Raw genomic sequence first — 18550 nt, 5'->3', positions numbered from 1 at the left:
AACAATATCATAAGGGTTTGGCAGCACATTTATAGCAAACGACACCATCATAGTTGATCAAAAGCCTGGAGGAAAGGTACGTTTTCACCTGACACAGAAAAGGTGTCAGGGAAGGTGCCTGGCAGAACTCACTGGGGAGAACATCCCACAAATTTGGAGCTGCAACTGAAAAGGCCCTTGAATCTGTCATCAGACTCTGAACCTCCCCCAAAGGAGGGACTCGGAGTAAGGCTTTAGGTAAAGGGACCCCTGACCATTAGGTCCAGTCATGGACGACCCTGCGGTTGTGGCGCTCATCTCGCTTTACTGGCCGAGGGAGCCGGCGTACAGCTTCCGAGTCATGTGGCCAGCATGACTAAGCTGCTTCTGGCAAACCAGAGCATCACGTGGAAACAGCGTTTACCTTCTCGCCAGTATGGAAACACCATCAGAGCACTCCTGACATATTTATCTACTTGCACTTTGACGTGCTTTCGAACTGCTAGGTTGGCAGGAGCAGGGACCAAGCAACGGGAGCTCACCCCGTCACGGGGATTCGAACCGCTGACCTTCTGATCGGCAAGCCCTAGGCTCTGTGGTTTAACCCACATCGCCACCTGCGTCCCAGAAAGACTTTAGATTGAGATCTAATGGTTCATGCGTATGGTGGAGATGCAGCACAGGGGAGGATGTGTTTAACCCATCCCCTACCAGTCAGTTCCTCTCTGTAGCATCACACCAATATCTTCCTTGCCCACACTGGAACTGTGGTTCTGGATACACATTTGTCATATCAAAAGCAGAAAGTGGCTGGGAGGGGAGTTGCAGGAGGGAAAGCAGTGCATGGGAGAAAGGGTTAAGAGACCCTCTCCCGCCCACTGATTTTCCTCTGCAAATGTCCCCTCTGCTTCAACTCAGAGGCGCCTCAGGGGTTCCCAGATGCATTCCAAGAGTTGAATATTTAGTTCAGATAAATTACCCTAACTTAAATAAACTTAAGTTAGGGTAAGAGGTGCCTAGGCTTGTTGGAGCTGCTACTTAGAATCATAGAATCATAGAATTGGAAGAGACCACAAGGGCCATCGAGTCCAACCCCCCGCCAAGCAGGAAACACCATCAGAGCACTCCTGACATACTCCTTGGGTACCAAGGCAAGCGTTGGAGGCAAAGTCCCCCACCCCAGTGATGAGAAGCCATCATGCATGCTCATTCTGCTTCCCATTGAACTCTTACCTCTCTGTCAAGCCCAGCAGCCACCGTGACGATGTCTCCAGTCTCACTGTTAATGGTGAACATGTTCTGTGATGGGCTCTGAGGGGTTTGCGTCACAATCCGGTACCTCACCATCCCGTTGGCTGTAGTGACGTCATCTGCATCGTTGGCTGTCACTGTCATCACGTAGGTTCCTTCACACAAGGTGGAAATGACAACAGAATCAATCACCATCTGAAATGGAGTATGCCTGTATGTGTTGATGAAAGGGTTTAACTGGAAGATTCCGTAGAAGCTAAAGAAGATCAGGAAGAGCTCTCTAAGCACCTTGATTGGTTGATTAACTGATGTTAACTGTTGTTGTTCTCTGCTAGCCAATACGTGAATGTTTAACTTTAAATCACATGGGAGGCTATTGAATTGCAAATTGCCATCTTGGTCTTTGAAGCACAATATACATCAGGAGGCTTAGTTTGGTCAGAATCAAGTGTACACTTCTAGAGTTAACACCAGCAACTGGTATTCAGAAGCATTGCTGCGTCCAACAAAATGCTGCCCCACTTCCACAGGGGTTGTGAAAGTGGGGCGGCATTTTTGGCAGCGCTTGGAAACGTGGCTCACTAGCGGAGTGTCCATTTAACCTTTCACAACCACCACCACAACAAAAAAGATGGTATTCACACAAGAATATCAATGGAGATGGCAGGCAGAGCTGCTGCATTAACCTGGAGCACTTTCCTGAGCACACAAAAAAACGTACTTAACTTATCTCCCAGAAATTTACAGAGGCAGCAAGGTTGCAGGCTGAAAGCAGCTGAAATCATCAAACATCCCTGGGCTGAATCACGTAGGGAATGCTATCGTACTGGAGTGCACTGAAAGGAACAAGCCACAAAGAAGCTGGAGATGAAAGCTTCAGGGTTTGAGTTGCCAGAACCTTCCAAGATAGTCTGTTGCCTGGAAGGACCCCCCCAGCTCATATGCTATAGTTCAGGGGTGGCCAACTCCCAAGAGACTGTGATCTACTCACAGAGTTAAAGATTGGGGGGGTTCAAAGTTGTTGAGCTTTTTAAGGGAAAGCCCTGTTTTATGTGGTTGAGATCAAAGTTTCTTTTAGGAGACCCAAACTTGTTGAGCATCTTTGGGGGGAGCCAGTGATCTTCCAGTGATCTACCACAGACGCCCAGTGATCTGCCGGTAAATCACAATCTACCTGTTGGGCGTGCCTGCTATAGTTGATAAGGGACACAATACACTGAGCAGTTATTTTGCACAAGCCTCACTGAAATGAACATGCACGGGCACAATAAGAAGAGTTTGGATTTGATATCCCGCTTTATCACTACCCGAAGGAGTCTCAAAGCGGCTAACATTCTCCTTTCCCTTCCTCCCCCACAACAAACACTCTGTGAGGTGAGTGGGGCTGAGAGACTTCAGAGAAGTGTGACTAGCCCAAGGTCACCCAGCAGCTGCATGTGGGGGAGTGGAGACGCGAACCCGGTTCGCCAGATTACAAGTCTATCACTCTTAACCACTACACCACACTGGCTCTCCTACACCACACTGGCACAATAGTCAATTGTGCTGCATGTGTCAGGTTTGCTCACTTTGCAGCCCTTAATGGTACTCAAAATTGAAGATCAGAGGTGACCACATCTCCCTATCTCACATGGGACTTTTAATGGAGTCTTCTTTGTACTTGGGGCTCATGGGGTTAACCCAGTTGGACAATGAACCAAATACAAACCAAGCCTTGGACCTTCCAATCTCTCACAATGCCAATAAAAACAAATAACTACATAAATAAAGGACCTGCCCGCGAGACGCTGACACAAAACCCCAGCACAAACACTATGCAAAGGTCATCACCCCAACCCTCCCTCTCCCCTCTCATTTCCCCCAATGTCTATGACAATAGTGTCTCAAACCGAATGTAAATGAGCTGTGAAAAATGACTCTATGAATTTAAAGTGGAGATGCTATATGTACTTCCCCTTGTTTATTTGTTTGTTTTGTATCACAAAACAATCTTTGATAAAATCTAAATTACAATAATAATAATAATCTTGGACATCTTAGCAGGGCAGGGATTTTCACAGAGGATAAGGCCATCGATGACCTGAAGGTGTGATGGCTATGCTCTAGCATCACTTTTGGAAGCAATATGTCTCTGAATACCAGCTGCGGAGCATTGCAACATCCCATAATCACATTGTCAGCCACTTTGAGAGCAGGGTGCTGGACTAACTAGACAGAGCTCTTCTTACACTATTATGTACACCCATTTGTCCTTTCCCTGAGAAATGGATGCTTTGTGCCCAGGTAAATGCTCCATAACTTTCTCCCTAAGGGAGAAACACTATTCATGTCATTCTCTCTCTCTCTCTCTCTCTCTCTCTCTCTCTCTCTCTCTCTCACACACACACACACACACATCTCCCCCCTACCCAATTTTTATGCTTGGACGAAAACTTCTTTGTCACCCAGCTTCCTATACAAAGCACCATGCACTTCCACCATGGCTTATTTAAGTAGTTAGGAACAAAGCACACCCCATTTAAGTAACATGGGCAATGGCGTCTTAAGACACAGCTGCAAGGACCACTCACTAGTTCTCTATCTACTTTTGCAGTCTATTGAAACTGAGATTTCCTCAGCACTCCTACTGGTTTAATCCTCTCCTACGTGCAGGAGATGGGACCACTGTGATCATTCCATCTAGCCACCTGCCACTGCTTTCCTTGTTCCTCCCATAATTTGATATATCAGGAATAGCGATGGCTGAATCTGTCCATTTTGGGTTCTCTCGGTTTCTCATTTTTCCAATCTTCAGTTCAGCTCTCCATATTAGTTTGCATTTTTTTTTCACTGATCAGCATTTTGTAATGTGAATTTCTCCTAATGGAAATATTTTAGCATGTGGTTTTTGACCAAAGTACACATTTTGCAAGGGATGCGGGTGGTGCTGTGGTCTAAACCACTGAGCCTAGGGCTTGCTGACCAGAAGGTCGGCGGTTTGAATCCCCATGATGGGGTGAGCTCCCATTGCTCGGTTCCTGCTCCTGCCAACCTAGCAGTTCGAAAGCACGTCAAAGTGCAAGTAGATAAATAGGTACCGCTCCAGCGGGAAGGTAAATGGCATTTCTGTGCGTTGCTCTGGTTTCACCAGAAGCGGCTCAGTAATGCTGGCCACATGACCCAGAAAAACTGCGGACAAACGTCGGCTCCCTCAGCCAGTAAAGCAAGATGAGCACCGCAACCCCAGAGTTGTTCGCGACAGGACTTAAATATCAGGGGTCCTTTACCTTTACCCATTTTGCAAATGAATTTCCCGTTTATCAGTTTGGTACGATAATTTCACCAGTATAGGTATTTTATGGTGAAATTTACCCTCTGGTATGCATCCTTGTGTACATTAGTTGGATGGAGAAGTGGACTGAAAAATTCAGAGAAGCACAAATTTTGAAGGGTGAATTAAGTAGGCTTGCCTTTAAATGTGAACAGAATCAGATTTCTTCCCCATCCCTAGTGAAGGTTCCTCCTTTATTCTAGTATCCATATGCCCTGGATGGGGAGCCATTTATCTTGCTCCACTATCCTTTGATGTATCGGGAAGGGACTTGTGCCTCTCTCTGTTTTCATTCCACCCCACACTCACTCTTTCCCCCTGCTCTGTTCACTCCTCCTTCCCACAACTCTTTCAGTGCCACTTTTAATACTTCGCCGCTCCAGGCACTACAAGCCTAGGTTTGATATTCTCATTCTGGCACCTCCTTTGGCGCCTCTCCAACCTTTGTGATGAAAGAGCAACACTTTTTTTTTTAATTTAAAGAAATGTTCTGCATTTGCATTAGTCTAGATTTACACCGGATGTACCGAAAGCCACTTCAAGCATGACAAAATCCCTATTTGGGGCAATGCTCCTGTCTTGCAACTCAAGAGTGGATTAGGGTGCACATGCCGTTTCCGAAATCTAAGTGCTCTTCCTGAGAGCACCTTTATCGCTCAAGTGATAAATGACCTTCTTGAATTCAAGGGGGTAACGGGCAAACATTTATTTTTCTTTCTAAATGGGTTGGTCTTGATCAGTGTTCGCCTCTTGACATTTCCCACTAACATGAGAACTGCCAAAGCTCTGGTCGATGAGCTGAAAAGGTTTCCTGGTTGACTGTTGCCTCTCCTGGCACCTGCTGAAAGCCACATTTGATGGATCTAGCATTGATTCCTATTATTATTATTATTATTATTATTATTATTATTATTATTATTATTCCAGATCAGGAGGAATGCTATGTCATTCCCCTGGGCTTTTATCCACACGATGACCTTGTGAAGTAGGCAGAACACAAAATCAAGATTCAAGATTACCTTAATAGATTGGAGAACTGGGCCAAAACTAACAAAATGGATTTAAATAGGGACAAATATCAGGTTCTACACTTAGGCGAGAAGAACCAGCTGCACAGATATAAGATGGGGGACACCTGCCTTGTTCAAAGTACATGTGAACAAGATCTAGGGGATTATTTCATCTTTTCTAAAATGCTAAGCCTGTGCTGGACAGCACAAAACATTGTATGAATCAGAAGTCAGCAGACTTTTTCAGCAGGGAGCCGGTCCACTGTCCCTCAGACCTTGTGGGGGGCCGGGACTATATTTTGGGGGGGGGGAATGAACAAATTCCTATGCCCCACAAATAACCCATAGATGCATTTTAAATAAAAGGACACATTCTACTCATGTAAAAACACGCTGATTCCCGGACCATCCGTGGGCCAGATTTAGAAGGCGATTGGGCCGGATCCGGCCCCTGGGCCTTAGTTTGCCTACCCATGGTATGAATGTTTTGGATGTATCATTTTAATTTTAATTCTGTTATGAAGAAAGTTCTGCAGTTAAAAGTTTGAATAACATTTTTCTGAGTCTGGAAAATGATTTATTCCAAAATGAGTCCGTTATTGTACTTCCAGGTGCTTCAAGCTGCACAGTATTAATTTATGGAATGAGGACAATATTAATTTCTGTAATAAGGACAAAGGCTTATTCTGGATGGCTGTGATAGTTTCACAACCACAGCTCCTTCCTTTGGCCAGCAGCACTGGCGAAGCAGGGCTGTGCCTGACCCACAGAATGCTTGTCATTTTCGTCATTAATGTAAGTTAATTGCCAAAAATTATGTGTCCAAAATGGAAGGAAGACCCAAGGGCATGCAGTGTGGAATTATGACCGCCTCTGAAGTTCTAAACTCTTTGAACAGCTATCACCCAAAAGCTTTATTTTTATAGCTGCATTAGAATTGCCATTATACCAAGCTAGGTTAAAGCAAGATTGATGTTCATTAGTTAGACTTAATGCATGTTAAAACAGAGAGGTAATGGGGCATTTATCAAGAGGCCAAACCCTCGTCTAAAAACCCTTCCACTTTGCTCTTTATGCCTCCAAGCAATGTACAACCTTTCCCCAACAACACTTTGTCTAGTGCTGTGATCTAAACATAAAACAGTGATAATTATTCTTTACTGAGCTGCACCTTACAGTTTATGTTTATAAATTCTTATTATTGCCAAATCATTAAAGGTTGGTTAACCTTTTCGGTCTAATTTCCGAACTACACGATAGTTAATTTAATCATTCCCCCATAGAAAAAAAAATTCAATCATTATGGGCAGACGTGTAGTAACAGCCATATTATATTAGATCTTCATTAACCTGAGCTAATAATGTCTTTCCGTTGATGGAAAGTTTCCCTTCTGGCGATTTTTCCTCCTGAATATGTGATGTTTTGCGGAACGGATAGTGTGCTTATGAGCATTTGAGGGGAAAGGACAGAAGTTGAGTGTGGGAGAGGAGCTTCGCAAGTATGTAATGGGTTCTGAAATGAACTCCAGTTCAGCAATCCCTGAGTCCTAAGGTCATAAGAAGAGCCTGGTGGATCAGCTCAATGGCCCATCTAGAGCAGTCTCCAGGTCTCACAGTGGCCCACCGTATCCCTGTGGGAAACCTGCAAGCAGGACCCATGCACAAGAGCCCTCTCCCCATTCATAATTTCCAGCAACTGGTCTTCAGAAGCATTACTGCCTTTCACCATGGAGGTAGAGCATAGTTATCCTGGCTAGTAGTCATTGATAGCCTTATCTGCCATGATATTTTTTCCATAACTTTGATCATTTTGGTTGCCATTTTTGGAATCTTTTCCAACTCTACAGTGTTCTCGTATACAGTGCTATTTTTCCAGAAAAAGAGGTGCCAGAACTCACCATGAACACCTTCCTCGTTCCCTTCAAATGGCAACGGCACCCACCTGAAAGGTGCCAGAACTGATTTCTAGAAAGTTCCAACGGGGAAAAAAGCCATATGCATATCCACTTCCACTTGTGATTCAGATTTGAGTGGCTCAGTGCCAGATCTTTCATTAGTTCTGTTTTCCTCCTCTTCGCTTTCCCCACACATTTTCACAAACTTACCATATTGCAAGAGGGAGGGGAGGCAAAAGTTGAGGGTTGGTATCTGAGTTGTCTCTCACTATCCGCAAGGAAGTTTTCCAGATTTGCTCAGAGTAGGGATGGGGGGGCGAGTAATTTGATTCAGTTCACATTTTAAAACGAACCTACCTAATTTGCACTTTCCGAATCAACATGCAAACCAAAACACAGGAACCCTTCAAAAATTCGCATGGCTCTGAATTTTGCACTGCAGTTCGCCAGGCATGTAATATACAATCAACTGTGTATATTAGGGTGAAAAGTGCGAAAAATGCATGTTAGTGAAAGAAGCCTGCAGAAATGCATTATATTAGTGAAGGGTGCTTGCCAAAATGCTTGTATATCAAGCAAAATTTCATATATCAGATGAGGAGAAATTCGCATTAAAATAACAATCAGTTTTCACAAGGACCCCTGACAAGAATTCACAGCCTGATGTAGCAATGTGAAGAATTGAATGTAAGACTGACAAAACTGAGAAACAGAGAAACTGAAATGGATATATTGCCTCATCCCTCCTGAATTGCAAAGGAAGTGATTTATTGACCAGGAGGGAATACCCCCCCTTCTGTGGTTTCCAGAATTCACACTGGCATGGGGGATGCATTACACATATTCTTTTACATGGAAGCCCTCGAATAGCTCTACCCATTGATTTCACCCATGATGATTATATGGAGTCTCCACATTTAGGGGAAGTATGTACCACTAGATACCATTTGTTGAGGAACCACAACAGGAGATGCCTATGGCCTTCTCCTCTTTCTCATGGGCTTCCTAGAGGCATCTTACTGATCATGATGGGAAGCAAGTTCCTGGACTAGACTACTGGCCTGATTGAGCTTGTCTTGTCTTTTGCTCTCACTTGATGCTGATTGTTATAAAAATAGGTCTCTGCAATAGGACGTGTGCCAAGGAGTCTGACTTGAATTAACACTGCAGTAGCATCTGTGAGACTGGGGCGGGGGGAACCCCACCCATGCCCCACTTTCAGTGCCGGATTACCAAATAGGCAGAGCAGGCACCAGCTGATGGGCCCCATGCCGTTTAGGGGCCCTGCGACAACTGATCGAAATATTATTGATTTGATCTTGAAAGACAATTACAATCAAGCTTTCTTAGATCAATGTTATCCCACTAGAGAGTGTGTACAAGGAACCTCCAGATACAAAGCTTTCAAAAACTTATTAGGAGATAATTTGTAAGACCCCCCCCCGGACCGATATTTTGACTTCCTAGGGGTCTCCACAGGGTTTAATCTGGCACTGCCCCCCTTTGAGTGCATTTGCCTGGCTATAGTAATACCTCTTCCTTGATTGGTTTGAGAACTCTATCTTTGTGTGTACAGTGGTACCTCTGGATATGAACGGGATCCGTTCTGGAGCCCCGTTTGCATCCTGAAGTAAACATAAGACGTGACTGCGCGTCTGCGCATGCGCAGGTCGCGTTTTGCCGCTTCCGCGCATGCGTGTGACGTCATTTTGAGCATCTGCGAATGTGCAAGCTGCGAAACCCGGAAGTAATGTGCTCCGTTACTTCTGGGTCACCACGGAACACAACCTGAAAATACTTAACTTGAAGCTACTTCAACCCGAGGTATGACTGTATATGTGTAGGAACATCTGACTTGTGTGTGCAGTGGTGAAGCTGCATGCTCTGGCACCGGGGGGCAGAGAGCAGGCGGGGGTGTGGCTGGTGCATGCCCAGGGGCATGTGTGCCACCTGCAGGGGCGTGGCATGTGTCCTGGGGGTGTGTTGCACTGTCTGCGAGGGCGTGGCACCCGGTGCAGTGGGGGTGGAGTGCGCGGCACATGTCCAGGGGCGGCCACGATGGTACCTGCTCCCGGATGGTGTCGGGGGTGGTGCGCCCCCCCCATTCCTCTGCCAGTGTGTGTGTGACTGAAATGCAGCCTAGGAAACTGCGCAAAGGCAAAAGAAACATCCATTGCTCCACCCACTTTGGCTGCTGGACCTGCCTACTGCTAGCGTACGGCCCTCAGAAGGTTGTCTACAAGACAATGTGGCCCTTGGCTGGAAGAAAGCTTCCCTACCCTCTTCTATAAGGTATACAAAATAACCTCAACAAATGCTTTTAATATAAAAGGCACTGCTTTTCTCTCTCTTGCTTTGCAATTTAAACTTAATAATATCTCTGCGGGCTTCATGTCGTTCCCCTTATAATCTCCTGGCCCCTTGGTTGCAATCTGGGTGCGCGGAATGAAAACATCTGTATCTACATTTAGATACGATTACACATATATGGTTGACAAGGTATGGCGCGAGCGGAGGAAACCAAATAATAGCAATTCATATCCTTGTCTGAAAAGACGTCAAGAAAAAAGAATGGGAATGGGGCTGCCCAAATAACAAGTAACAGCAATCATCAAGTATTTTAAAAAGCCACGCGTAAGGCCAGAAAATGAATGAAATGCCTTCCATTCTTCTGCAGAGGAAATGAGTTGAAAAGACCCTTTGTAAATACAAAAAGCTTCAGCACCAGGAGCTACTATGGCCTCTGTGGAGCTAGGAGGATAGGGAATTGGTCCATCTAGCTCAGTATTGCCTATCCCAGGGGTAGACTACAAAACCCATCAGCCCCATCCAGCATAGCCAATAGGCAAGGATGATGGGAGTTGTAGTCAAAAATGTCTGAAAGACACTGTGTTGACTATGCCTGACCTAAACTGACCAGCAGTTGCTCTACAGGGTTTCAGGTCCTAGAAGGAAATGTGGAAGATCTCAGACCATTTGCAGGCAAAGCACCACCAGCGAGTATTGGCCCTTCCATATGTATACCCCACACATTTCTATAATCCCTTTCAAATTAATTAAACGTGCAAGTGCAAACAGCTGCAGATGTTAGGGTGACAGGATTGCTCCTCCCAAGCCCTCAGATGTCCTTGCTTGAAGCTTGGCCTTCCCTGTAAGATATATTTTGCAGTGCTCCACTGCTATGAATGTGCCTCAGCAGCCACTATCCTTTGCTGGCCATGAGGGCAGCAGGGAAGACTGAGAGCATTTCAGCTGCGTGCTGCACTGGCAGCATTTAGTAACAGTGGCTGAAGTTCTTTTCAGGTGTTCAGTGACCACATGGAAAGGGTGAGAATTGGGATAACACTCATGGTTGCTTGGAGAATAGGTCAGTGGGCACCATTCCAAGGGCCCCTGCGCACTTTCCCTGAATGTGTGAAAAGGGCAAGTGACCTTTTGTGTTTGCCCGCAAACTGTGAGACATGCAGGAGAAATGCAAAAGATTAGAAACTGAATCTCCAGGGGCACCCAGAAATTGAATTCTGAAATGTTTTGTTTTGTTTTTTGGTGTTTATTTTTACATTTTTTTATTAAAGATTTTCTTGCTTTAGAGAAGTATGTGTAATGTCTCTCGTATTTTTCCCATGTGACATTTTTACAAATCAGTTTCATTTGTTGAGACATTGGGAGGGGGAATGGGGTGGAGGGGGGGAAGATGGGGGGCGGGGCGGGTGGCGATGTTTCTATTTTGCTTAATGTATGTAGGGTTTGGTGTCAGCGTTGCTCGTGCTGTTCATTTGTGTTTCTTTGGTGGTGAGAGAGGTTGGGGTTGGCCTAGGGTGTGATTGTTTGTTTGTGATTGGCTGTGGTGATGTTTGTTTTCATGTGTGAGTGGGGTGGGTGGGTGTTTTGGATCAGGTTAGCCATATTGATTTGTATGCTGTTGGTGGATTATTGTCATTGTTGGGCTGTGTATGTGATAAAGAAATGTTTATATGTTCCAAGATAGGAGTTGGCGACGCCTCTGTCATATCTGACCCCTAAGTGGCAACATCTGTCTTCCCAGATGCCAGTGCCAAAGGCAAAACCAGAGCATGAACAAACATCAACATCTGTGTCAATGGAAGGCAAGGGCTGGCTATTTTGGAGATGGAGGCCTGGGGCCTGCTTGCACCCAACTCCCTTGTTAAATTTTCCCTCTGACAAGTTAGACCAGCTGTCTTGTTGCCCTAGCAGGGATCCCCAAACCAGATCTGCTGCAAACCCAGGATCTAAAAAAACACAACCAACAATCTGCAGACAACAGTAGCAGCCTTTTGACACCACGCACTATCGAGCTCCAATTGAAAACTCCAACCATTCTCATTCACTGTTATTTGTTGTAATCAATGGCAGATTTTGACCTTTCAAGCAGCTAACCTAATTAATAAAGGACGTCACTTCCTAACTGCTGGAGATTATCAGCTTCATGAAAGGTGCAGTGAGATGCCTTAATGAGGATAAAAAAGAACAAGCTGGCCTGAAGAGATTTTTTTGGGAAGAATGCAAGACGAGCCCTGTCGTGAGCGACTGAAGTGATGCCTTTCATGTTAACAAAATTAAGTGCTTGGTTAAGAAAACAAACAAACCTTTTCTTTTGCACGGAAGTCTGCCGAGTTGTGATCGCATTGTTGGGATGTGTATTCTGTGTTTTGTGGAGGTTGATAATCATAACTAATTAACCATGCAGGCATCGCAGGAGAAGGGCTAGAGTGTAATAATGACTCATGGCAAAGCAGAATCTGTATCTTCAGAACAAGCCTCATGCATGCTGGCAAAGCCACATGGCCTCCATTGTACGGCAAGTCAATGAGGACATCAGGGGTGACTGTAGGGCCCCATAACAGTCAGAAGTCCTGGGCCCCAAGAAAGTCAGATTATCCTCCACCAGGGCCAGGGCCTTCTCAGTGATGGCTCCGACCTGGTGGAATGCTCTGTCCCATGAGACCAGGGCCCTGCAGGATTTAACTTCCTTCCGCAGGGCCTGTAAGACAGAGCTATTCCACCTGGCTTTCAATGTGAACTTAGCCTGATCTTTTATTCCCCTTCCTTCGCTCCCCTCCCATTTTTATGAAGATTACCCGCTCTGGGATCCCACAGCTAATTCTCCCCTGGTCTCCTCGCTGGCCCAAATAGGACTAATTTAGCCAGCTAGCCCTGGTGATCATCTAATGTTTATTGGATGGATTTCCCCCCCTAAATTGATTTTTTGAATTCTGAATTTATTGTTATTCACGTTTTACACTGTATTTTATGCTGTTTTTTGTTGCATCAATTAAGTGTTTTAAATTTGTTGTTAGCCGCCCTGAGCCCGGTTTTTTGAACCGGGAAGGGTGGGGTATAAATAAAAAATTATTATTATTACAAGGAAAGGGTTGTGGTTCAGTGGCCTATTTTGCATGCAGAAGGGCCCAGATTCTATCTTCTGGTGTTTCCAGGTAGGGTTGAGCAAAGACCTGTATCTGAAACCTTTGAGAGCTACTGCCAGCCAGAGCTTACAATGCTGACTCAAAGACAGCAATCAACTCTGGTTTCCTTCATTTGAGACAAGGCATGGAGTGTTTGTGAGTGTGTGCTTCTAAGCACTGAGGGCAAACCTCCAAAGGAGACGAGTGTTGCTGGTATTATTGCTTATGTGAAGAATGTTGTAATTAAAATCCTTTTTGCCTTCTCTAACTCGGTGCCACCGCAGTAGCTCTGCTTCGCCCCCCCCCGCCTCCCTTCTACAGTCTTCTTCTTGTTATTGATGTCCCTTTTAAAAAATTAAATAGCTGGGAGTGAGATCTACATGTCGCAAATTAAATTGGAGAAATCTCATAAAAATAAATATTCTACAGAATGCCAGGAACGGTGTTTTTTAAAGGAGCCAAAAAAAACAAAAACAAAAAAGAGAGGAGATTATTCTATTAGTTCTCCTGTTGTTTATTTATTTATTTTATTCCTTTGCCAGCAGAGATCCCCCTGAGAGATTAAAACTGTGGACTAATGCACAGATGGGGCGAGATACTTGAAAGTCATCTGGATATTAAGAATTTAAATCTTTTAGCCTCAGCGATTTGAACAGAAAGCCAATTATGGGCCTGAATTAGTTTTCAAATTAAACTGCAATTTAAAGGTTTGTGAAATTAATCCTTTAAGGCATAGCCTTGGATTTCTACATAAACTCACACAAAGATCCCAAATCTCCTGCCAAGTCTTGTGCGGGGAGGGAAGAGGTGTTCCCTTTTACCTGCTAGTGCACTTAATGAAGAAATTGCACCGCATCCTGCCACTTGCGTTCCTGGTAAAAGGACACGGAAGAGCGTTGCTGAACGAGTTGGTAAAATTATAGGAGAGAGGGAAATGAAAGTGTCAGAAGCAAAAATTGCAGAGCAGTCGGATGTAAGAAGAGGAACCGGTCATTTTCAAGTGCAGGCAGCAGATGGACTGTGAAAGCAGCTCCCTTCCCTGACGAAAGCTGAAGCTTCCCATTAATTGCAAGAATAACAAACCCCCTCTGGGGAAGGGGCTGTAGCTCAGTGGCAGAGAACTTGCTTTGCAAGCAGAAGGTCCCAGGTTCAATCCCCGGGCAGGGCTGGAAGAGAACCCCGTCTGAAATTCTGGAGTGCCTTTGCCCATCAGAGTAGACAATATGAATCTAGATGGACCTTTGTATAAGGCAGCTTCCTATGTTCCTACCACTGTCTGCTGCAATGGGTTGTTTTATGAATCCCCATACACACATTCCAACACGATAGGGATATAGGGTTCCAAGACATGTTTTGGAAACCTGATTAAAGTTGATTCGCTTACACCAGGGGTAGGCAAACTAAGGTCCGTGGGCCAGATGCGACCCAATCGCCTTCTCAATCTGGCCCGCGGACGGTCTGGGAATCAGCGTGGTTTTTACATCAGTAGAATGTGTTCTTTTATTTAAAATGCATCTCTGGGTTATTTGTGGTGCATAGGAATTCATTCACCCCCCCCAAAAAAGAATATAGTCCAGCCCACCACACGGATGGTGGACCGGCCCCCTGCTGAAAAAGGTTGCTGACCCCTGGCTTACACTATTCTTTGCCAACCCAGTCACAGTCCCCCTCTCCCACAAGTCAGGCCCTGTAAATAAGAAGACACATACCATATTTTTCGCTCTATAGGATGCACTTTTTCCCCTCCAAAAATTAAGGGGAAATGTGTGTGTGTCCTATGGAGCGAATACAGGCTCCTTGGCTTCAGCGATATCAATGCGAAGCCTCCAAAGCGCAGAGGGAGCGCTCCCTCCGCGCTCCGGAGGATACGCGTTGCTTTCGCTGAAGCCTGGAGAGCGAGAGGGGTCAGTGAGCACCCCTCACGCTGCGCTCCAAAGGCTTCAGGTTCCTTTTGCTGAAGCCGGGATCCATCCTGCTTGCTGTCTTGGCTTCTGCCAAAGCCATGCGCAGCCTCTCCTGGCTGGAGAGGTTGCGCACGGCTAAAGAGGAAGCCAAGACAGCCAGCGGGATGGATCCTGCTCGCTGTCTTGGCTTCTTTGCTCTTTGGGGCTGGGGGGGGGGAAGAAGATTTTTTTTCTTGATTCCCCCCCCCTAAAAACTAGGTGCGCCTTATGGTCCGGTGCGCCTTATGGAGCGAAAAATACAGTACACAGTGTGCTATGGTATTAAATTAGGCCACAACTTTATTAAATTTCAGATGTAGAAGAACCTTGGCTTAGGCATTGGGCGTGCATCCCTCTCAGCCCCCGGCTGGGAACTGAGGAAGGGCTGGGATTGGAAGGAGTTCAGGGGGACACTGCTGAACATAAGTTTACATGGCAGGCGTCTCCAATTCCTCCCATTATGGGGTTCTGACCATGCACCGAGCACTCATGGTAAGTGGGACCCAGCGTAAAACCCCTCTACTGGGGCCTTGCTAATGCTGCCACATGAGAGGTGTGCTACTGCACTACCCCTTGGTTACATTGATGGACTAAAGCTGGTCGATCGCTGGGGTGCCGCAGGTCGATCGTGGTACTAAGTTAAGTAATAGCCGGTGTGTTTCTTACTGATCCCCCCCAAAGGCTGAACAACTTTTGTCAACCCTCCCCTAAAAAAGTGGTGTAGTGGTTAAGAGCAGTAGACTCATAATCTGGTGAATGGGTTCGATTCCCTGCTCCTCCACATGCATCTGCTGGGTGACCTTGGGCTAGTCACGCTTCTCTGAAGTCTCTCAGCCTCAATCACCTCACAGAGTGTTTGTTGTGGGGGAGGAAGGGAAAGGAGATGGTTAGCCGCTTTGAGACTCCTTTGGGTAGTGATAAAGCAGGATATCAAATCCAAACTCTTCAATCCTCCCCTAAAATAAGCTCAACAACTTCTGTCAATGACAATGGGTAGATCACTGCCAGTTTTTTTTAATCCTGGGAGTAGATTTGGAGTTGGGTGTCCCTGGACTAAAGGATTCTGCCCAAGGCCCCAAACTGCCAAAGTTGTGACAATTGCTACAGGGAAGGCAAAACCTGCAGAGCAGGGAAAACTCCTTCCTGGCTCTGGGAAACAGTAACCGTCATGCGACTGTAGCAAAGCCCGTGAACCTGAAAGGAAAAGGTGTGACTAGACTGCAATTAACACTACGCCTTAAAGGGAGGGTTGGGTGGGTGACGAAGTGAACAGAATGGCTGACCAGCGATGCTGGCAGCCCCCTTTTCTGGCTTCTGGCTCTGCTCCCGAGGCCGCAGCTGATTGGCTGATGGGGCCTGTCAAGGCGACCTGCAGCCTATGGGGATGGCCATGGGGATGGGGCAACAGGTAGGTGTGGCCTCGTGGGCCAGGGAAGCCGCACCGGGTCGCAAAGGCCGCTCACGTCAGGACTGGTGAGCGGTCATTCACACCAACAAAGATCAAAACGTGCTGCCGGTTCCCAACAGAAGCCTTGCGAATAGGAAAACCTTGTGAAAAATTATGAATACATGACAGCAAACCTCCTTGGCAGTTTTGTGGCGGGGTGGACTTCTGCATAACATCTGACTAGGAATGCTCTCGGGGAATTCAGTCTTTACCCATTTCGGTTTGACTGTCCTAGGCTAGTGACCAGATGGGAACTGAGCTACCCACAAGCCTTTGCAATTCCTGAATGGTTTGATTCAGTTCTCGGCTCAGAAAGCAGCAGAATGAATGCGTAAAAAAGAAATAAAGATGTTTAAAAATACATATTTTAATGCAAATTTTTGTGTGGAGACTTATAGGTAGGGATGGCACTTTCTGAAAATCTTGTTGTCAGACTTATCTGCATGGATTTCTCCTTTCTCATTCCTATCTTGCTGCTTAATCTCAATGAAAGATGAGTCTCCCTGCAACAATTCCACTAAAAATGCTGGTTTCCTAAGTAGCCAGCACATACACAGAAACATACTGTACTACAATGTTTATATATTAGGTAAAGGTAAAGGGACCCCTGACCATTAGGTCCAGTCGTGGCTGACTCTGGGGTTGTGGTGCTCTTCTCGCTTTATTGGCCGAGGGAGCCAACATACAGCTTCTGGGTCATGTGGCCAGCATGACTAAGCCGTTTCTGGAGAACCAGAGCAGCGCACGGAAACACCGTTCACCTTCCCGCTGGAGCGGTACCTATTTATCTACTTGCACTTTGACGTGCTTTTGAACTGCTAGGTTGGCAGGAGCAGGGACGGAGCAACGGGAGCTCACCCTGTCGCGGGGATTCGAACCGCTGACCTTCTTATTGGCACGTCCTAGGCTCTGTGGTTTAACCCACAGCACCACCCACATCCCATTTATATATTAACATATATCTAGAATTATGCTGCATAATATACAATATACAATGCATAATATAAAACATACCCTTCCTCCCATTCTACTTACAGGTGAACACATTCAAAATTGACCTGCACTAGAAACAGACTGGCTCACCCCTTCATCTCTATTTATTTCTTTCATAAAATGTATACTTGATTGCATGCATAAAATGTATGCTTGATTGCTAAAAAAAAAGAACCCTCAAAGCGGCTTACGAAAAGGATGAAACAAAATTATAAAAACGGGGGGAAATAAAAACAAGAATTTAAGATTTTCGAAAAGTTAAAATAACAATAGGCTAAAAAGAGGTTTAAAAAATCCACATCACTTTCTAAACACGATATGGGTAGATTTGTCTGAACAAAAATGCTTTTGGCAGGCACCGAAAAGAGGATGGTGAAGACACCTGCCTGATATCAATAGGCAGGGAGTTGCAAAGATTTTGTTCTTACAAACATGAAATGGGTTTTATGTGGCATCTGCAACGTTCTGCTGATTGGAGTGGTTGAGTTGGCATATATGGTTTAAGGAAATATTTCTTCTATTGTTGCACTATGGCTTTAAAAGGTAAAGGGACCCCTGACCATTAGGTCCAGTCATGACCAACTCTGGGGTTGCGGTGCTCATCTCGCTTTATTGGCCAAGGGAGCTGGCGTACAGCTTCCGGGTCATGTGGCCAGCATGACTAAGCCGCTTCTGGCGAACCAGAGCAGTGCACGGAAACGCCATTTACCTTTCCGCCAGAGTGGTCCCTATTTATCTACTTGCAGTTTGACGTGCTTTCAAACTGCTAGGTTGGCAGGAGCAGGGACCGAGCAACGGGAGCTCACCCTGTCGCAGGGATTCGAACTGCCAACCTTCTGGTCAGCAAGCCCTAGGATCTGTGGTTTAACCCACAGCGCCACCCACGTCCCTGTAGTATGGCTTTAGCTATGCCCAATTTGCAACAAGGAACACCTTCTGGGGACGGAAAGCGTACCTGCCACCTGTACGCCACTGAAAGAGGAAACTGTGGAATCTGAAGACCTTTATCTACTCTTGAAAGGAAACTTCTGCAGCCGGAAAAGAACTTTGCTGATTAAGACTGCTGGAGGGTCCAGTGGGAATTTTCAGTTCTGGCTTTGCAGCTGCTATTTTTTTGAAACTTAGCTATGTTCTTCATAGAGAGGCAAAGTTCAAAGAAGCAGAACATTATTTGAGGAGAGTAAAACATGGCCTTTTAAGATACACTTTCAATCAGCAGCAGTGCATTAAATCAAAACAGCTCAGGAAAAAGGGGGGATGCTGATTTGGGGTGTGTGTTTTTAAAAATGGTTCAAA

At 45.7% G+C, this 18550-nt stretch overlaps 1 protein-coding gene across 9 annotated transcripts in view; it reads right to left on the bottom strand.

Moving 5' to 3' along the window:
* Positions 1 to 18550, bottom strand: part of CDH4 (cadherin 4) — a 795473-nt gene that overhangs the window by 126302 nt on the left and 650621 nt on the right. For all 9 annotated transcript variants that reach the window (XM_053394415.1, XM_053394416.1, XM_053394417.1 and 6 more), the window contains one exon: positions 1213 to 1385. In XM_053394415.1, coding sequence (XP_053250390.1) covers positions 1213 to 1385 — 173 coding nt within the window. The remainder of the gene's footprint in view (positions 1 to 1212; positions 1386 to 18550) is intronic.

The sequence above is a fragment of the Podarcis raffonei genome, chromosome 6 (assembly GCF_027172205.1).
Source record: "Podarcis raffonei isolate rPodRaf1 chromosome 6, rPodRaf1.pri, whole genome shotgun sequence".
Taxonomy (NCBI): Eukaryota; Metazoa; Chordata; class Lepidosauria; order Squamata; family Lacertidae; genus Podarcis; species Podarcis raffonei.
Note: the sequence above shows the minus strand (reverse complement) of the source record. Positions and strands in the feature narration are given on the sequence as shown.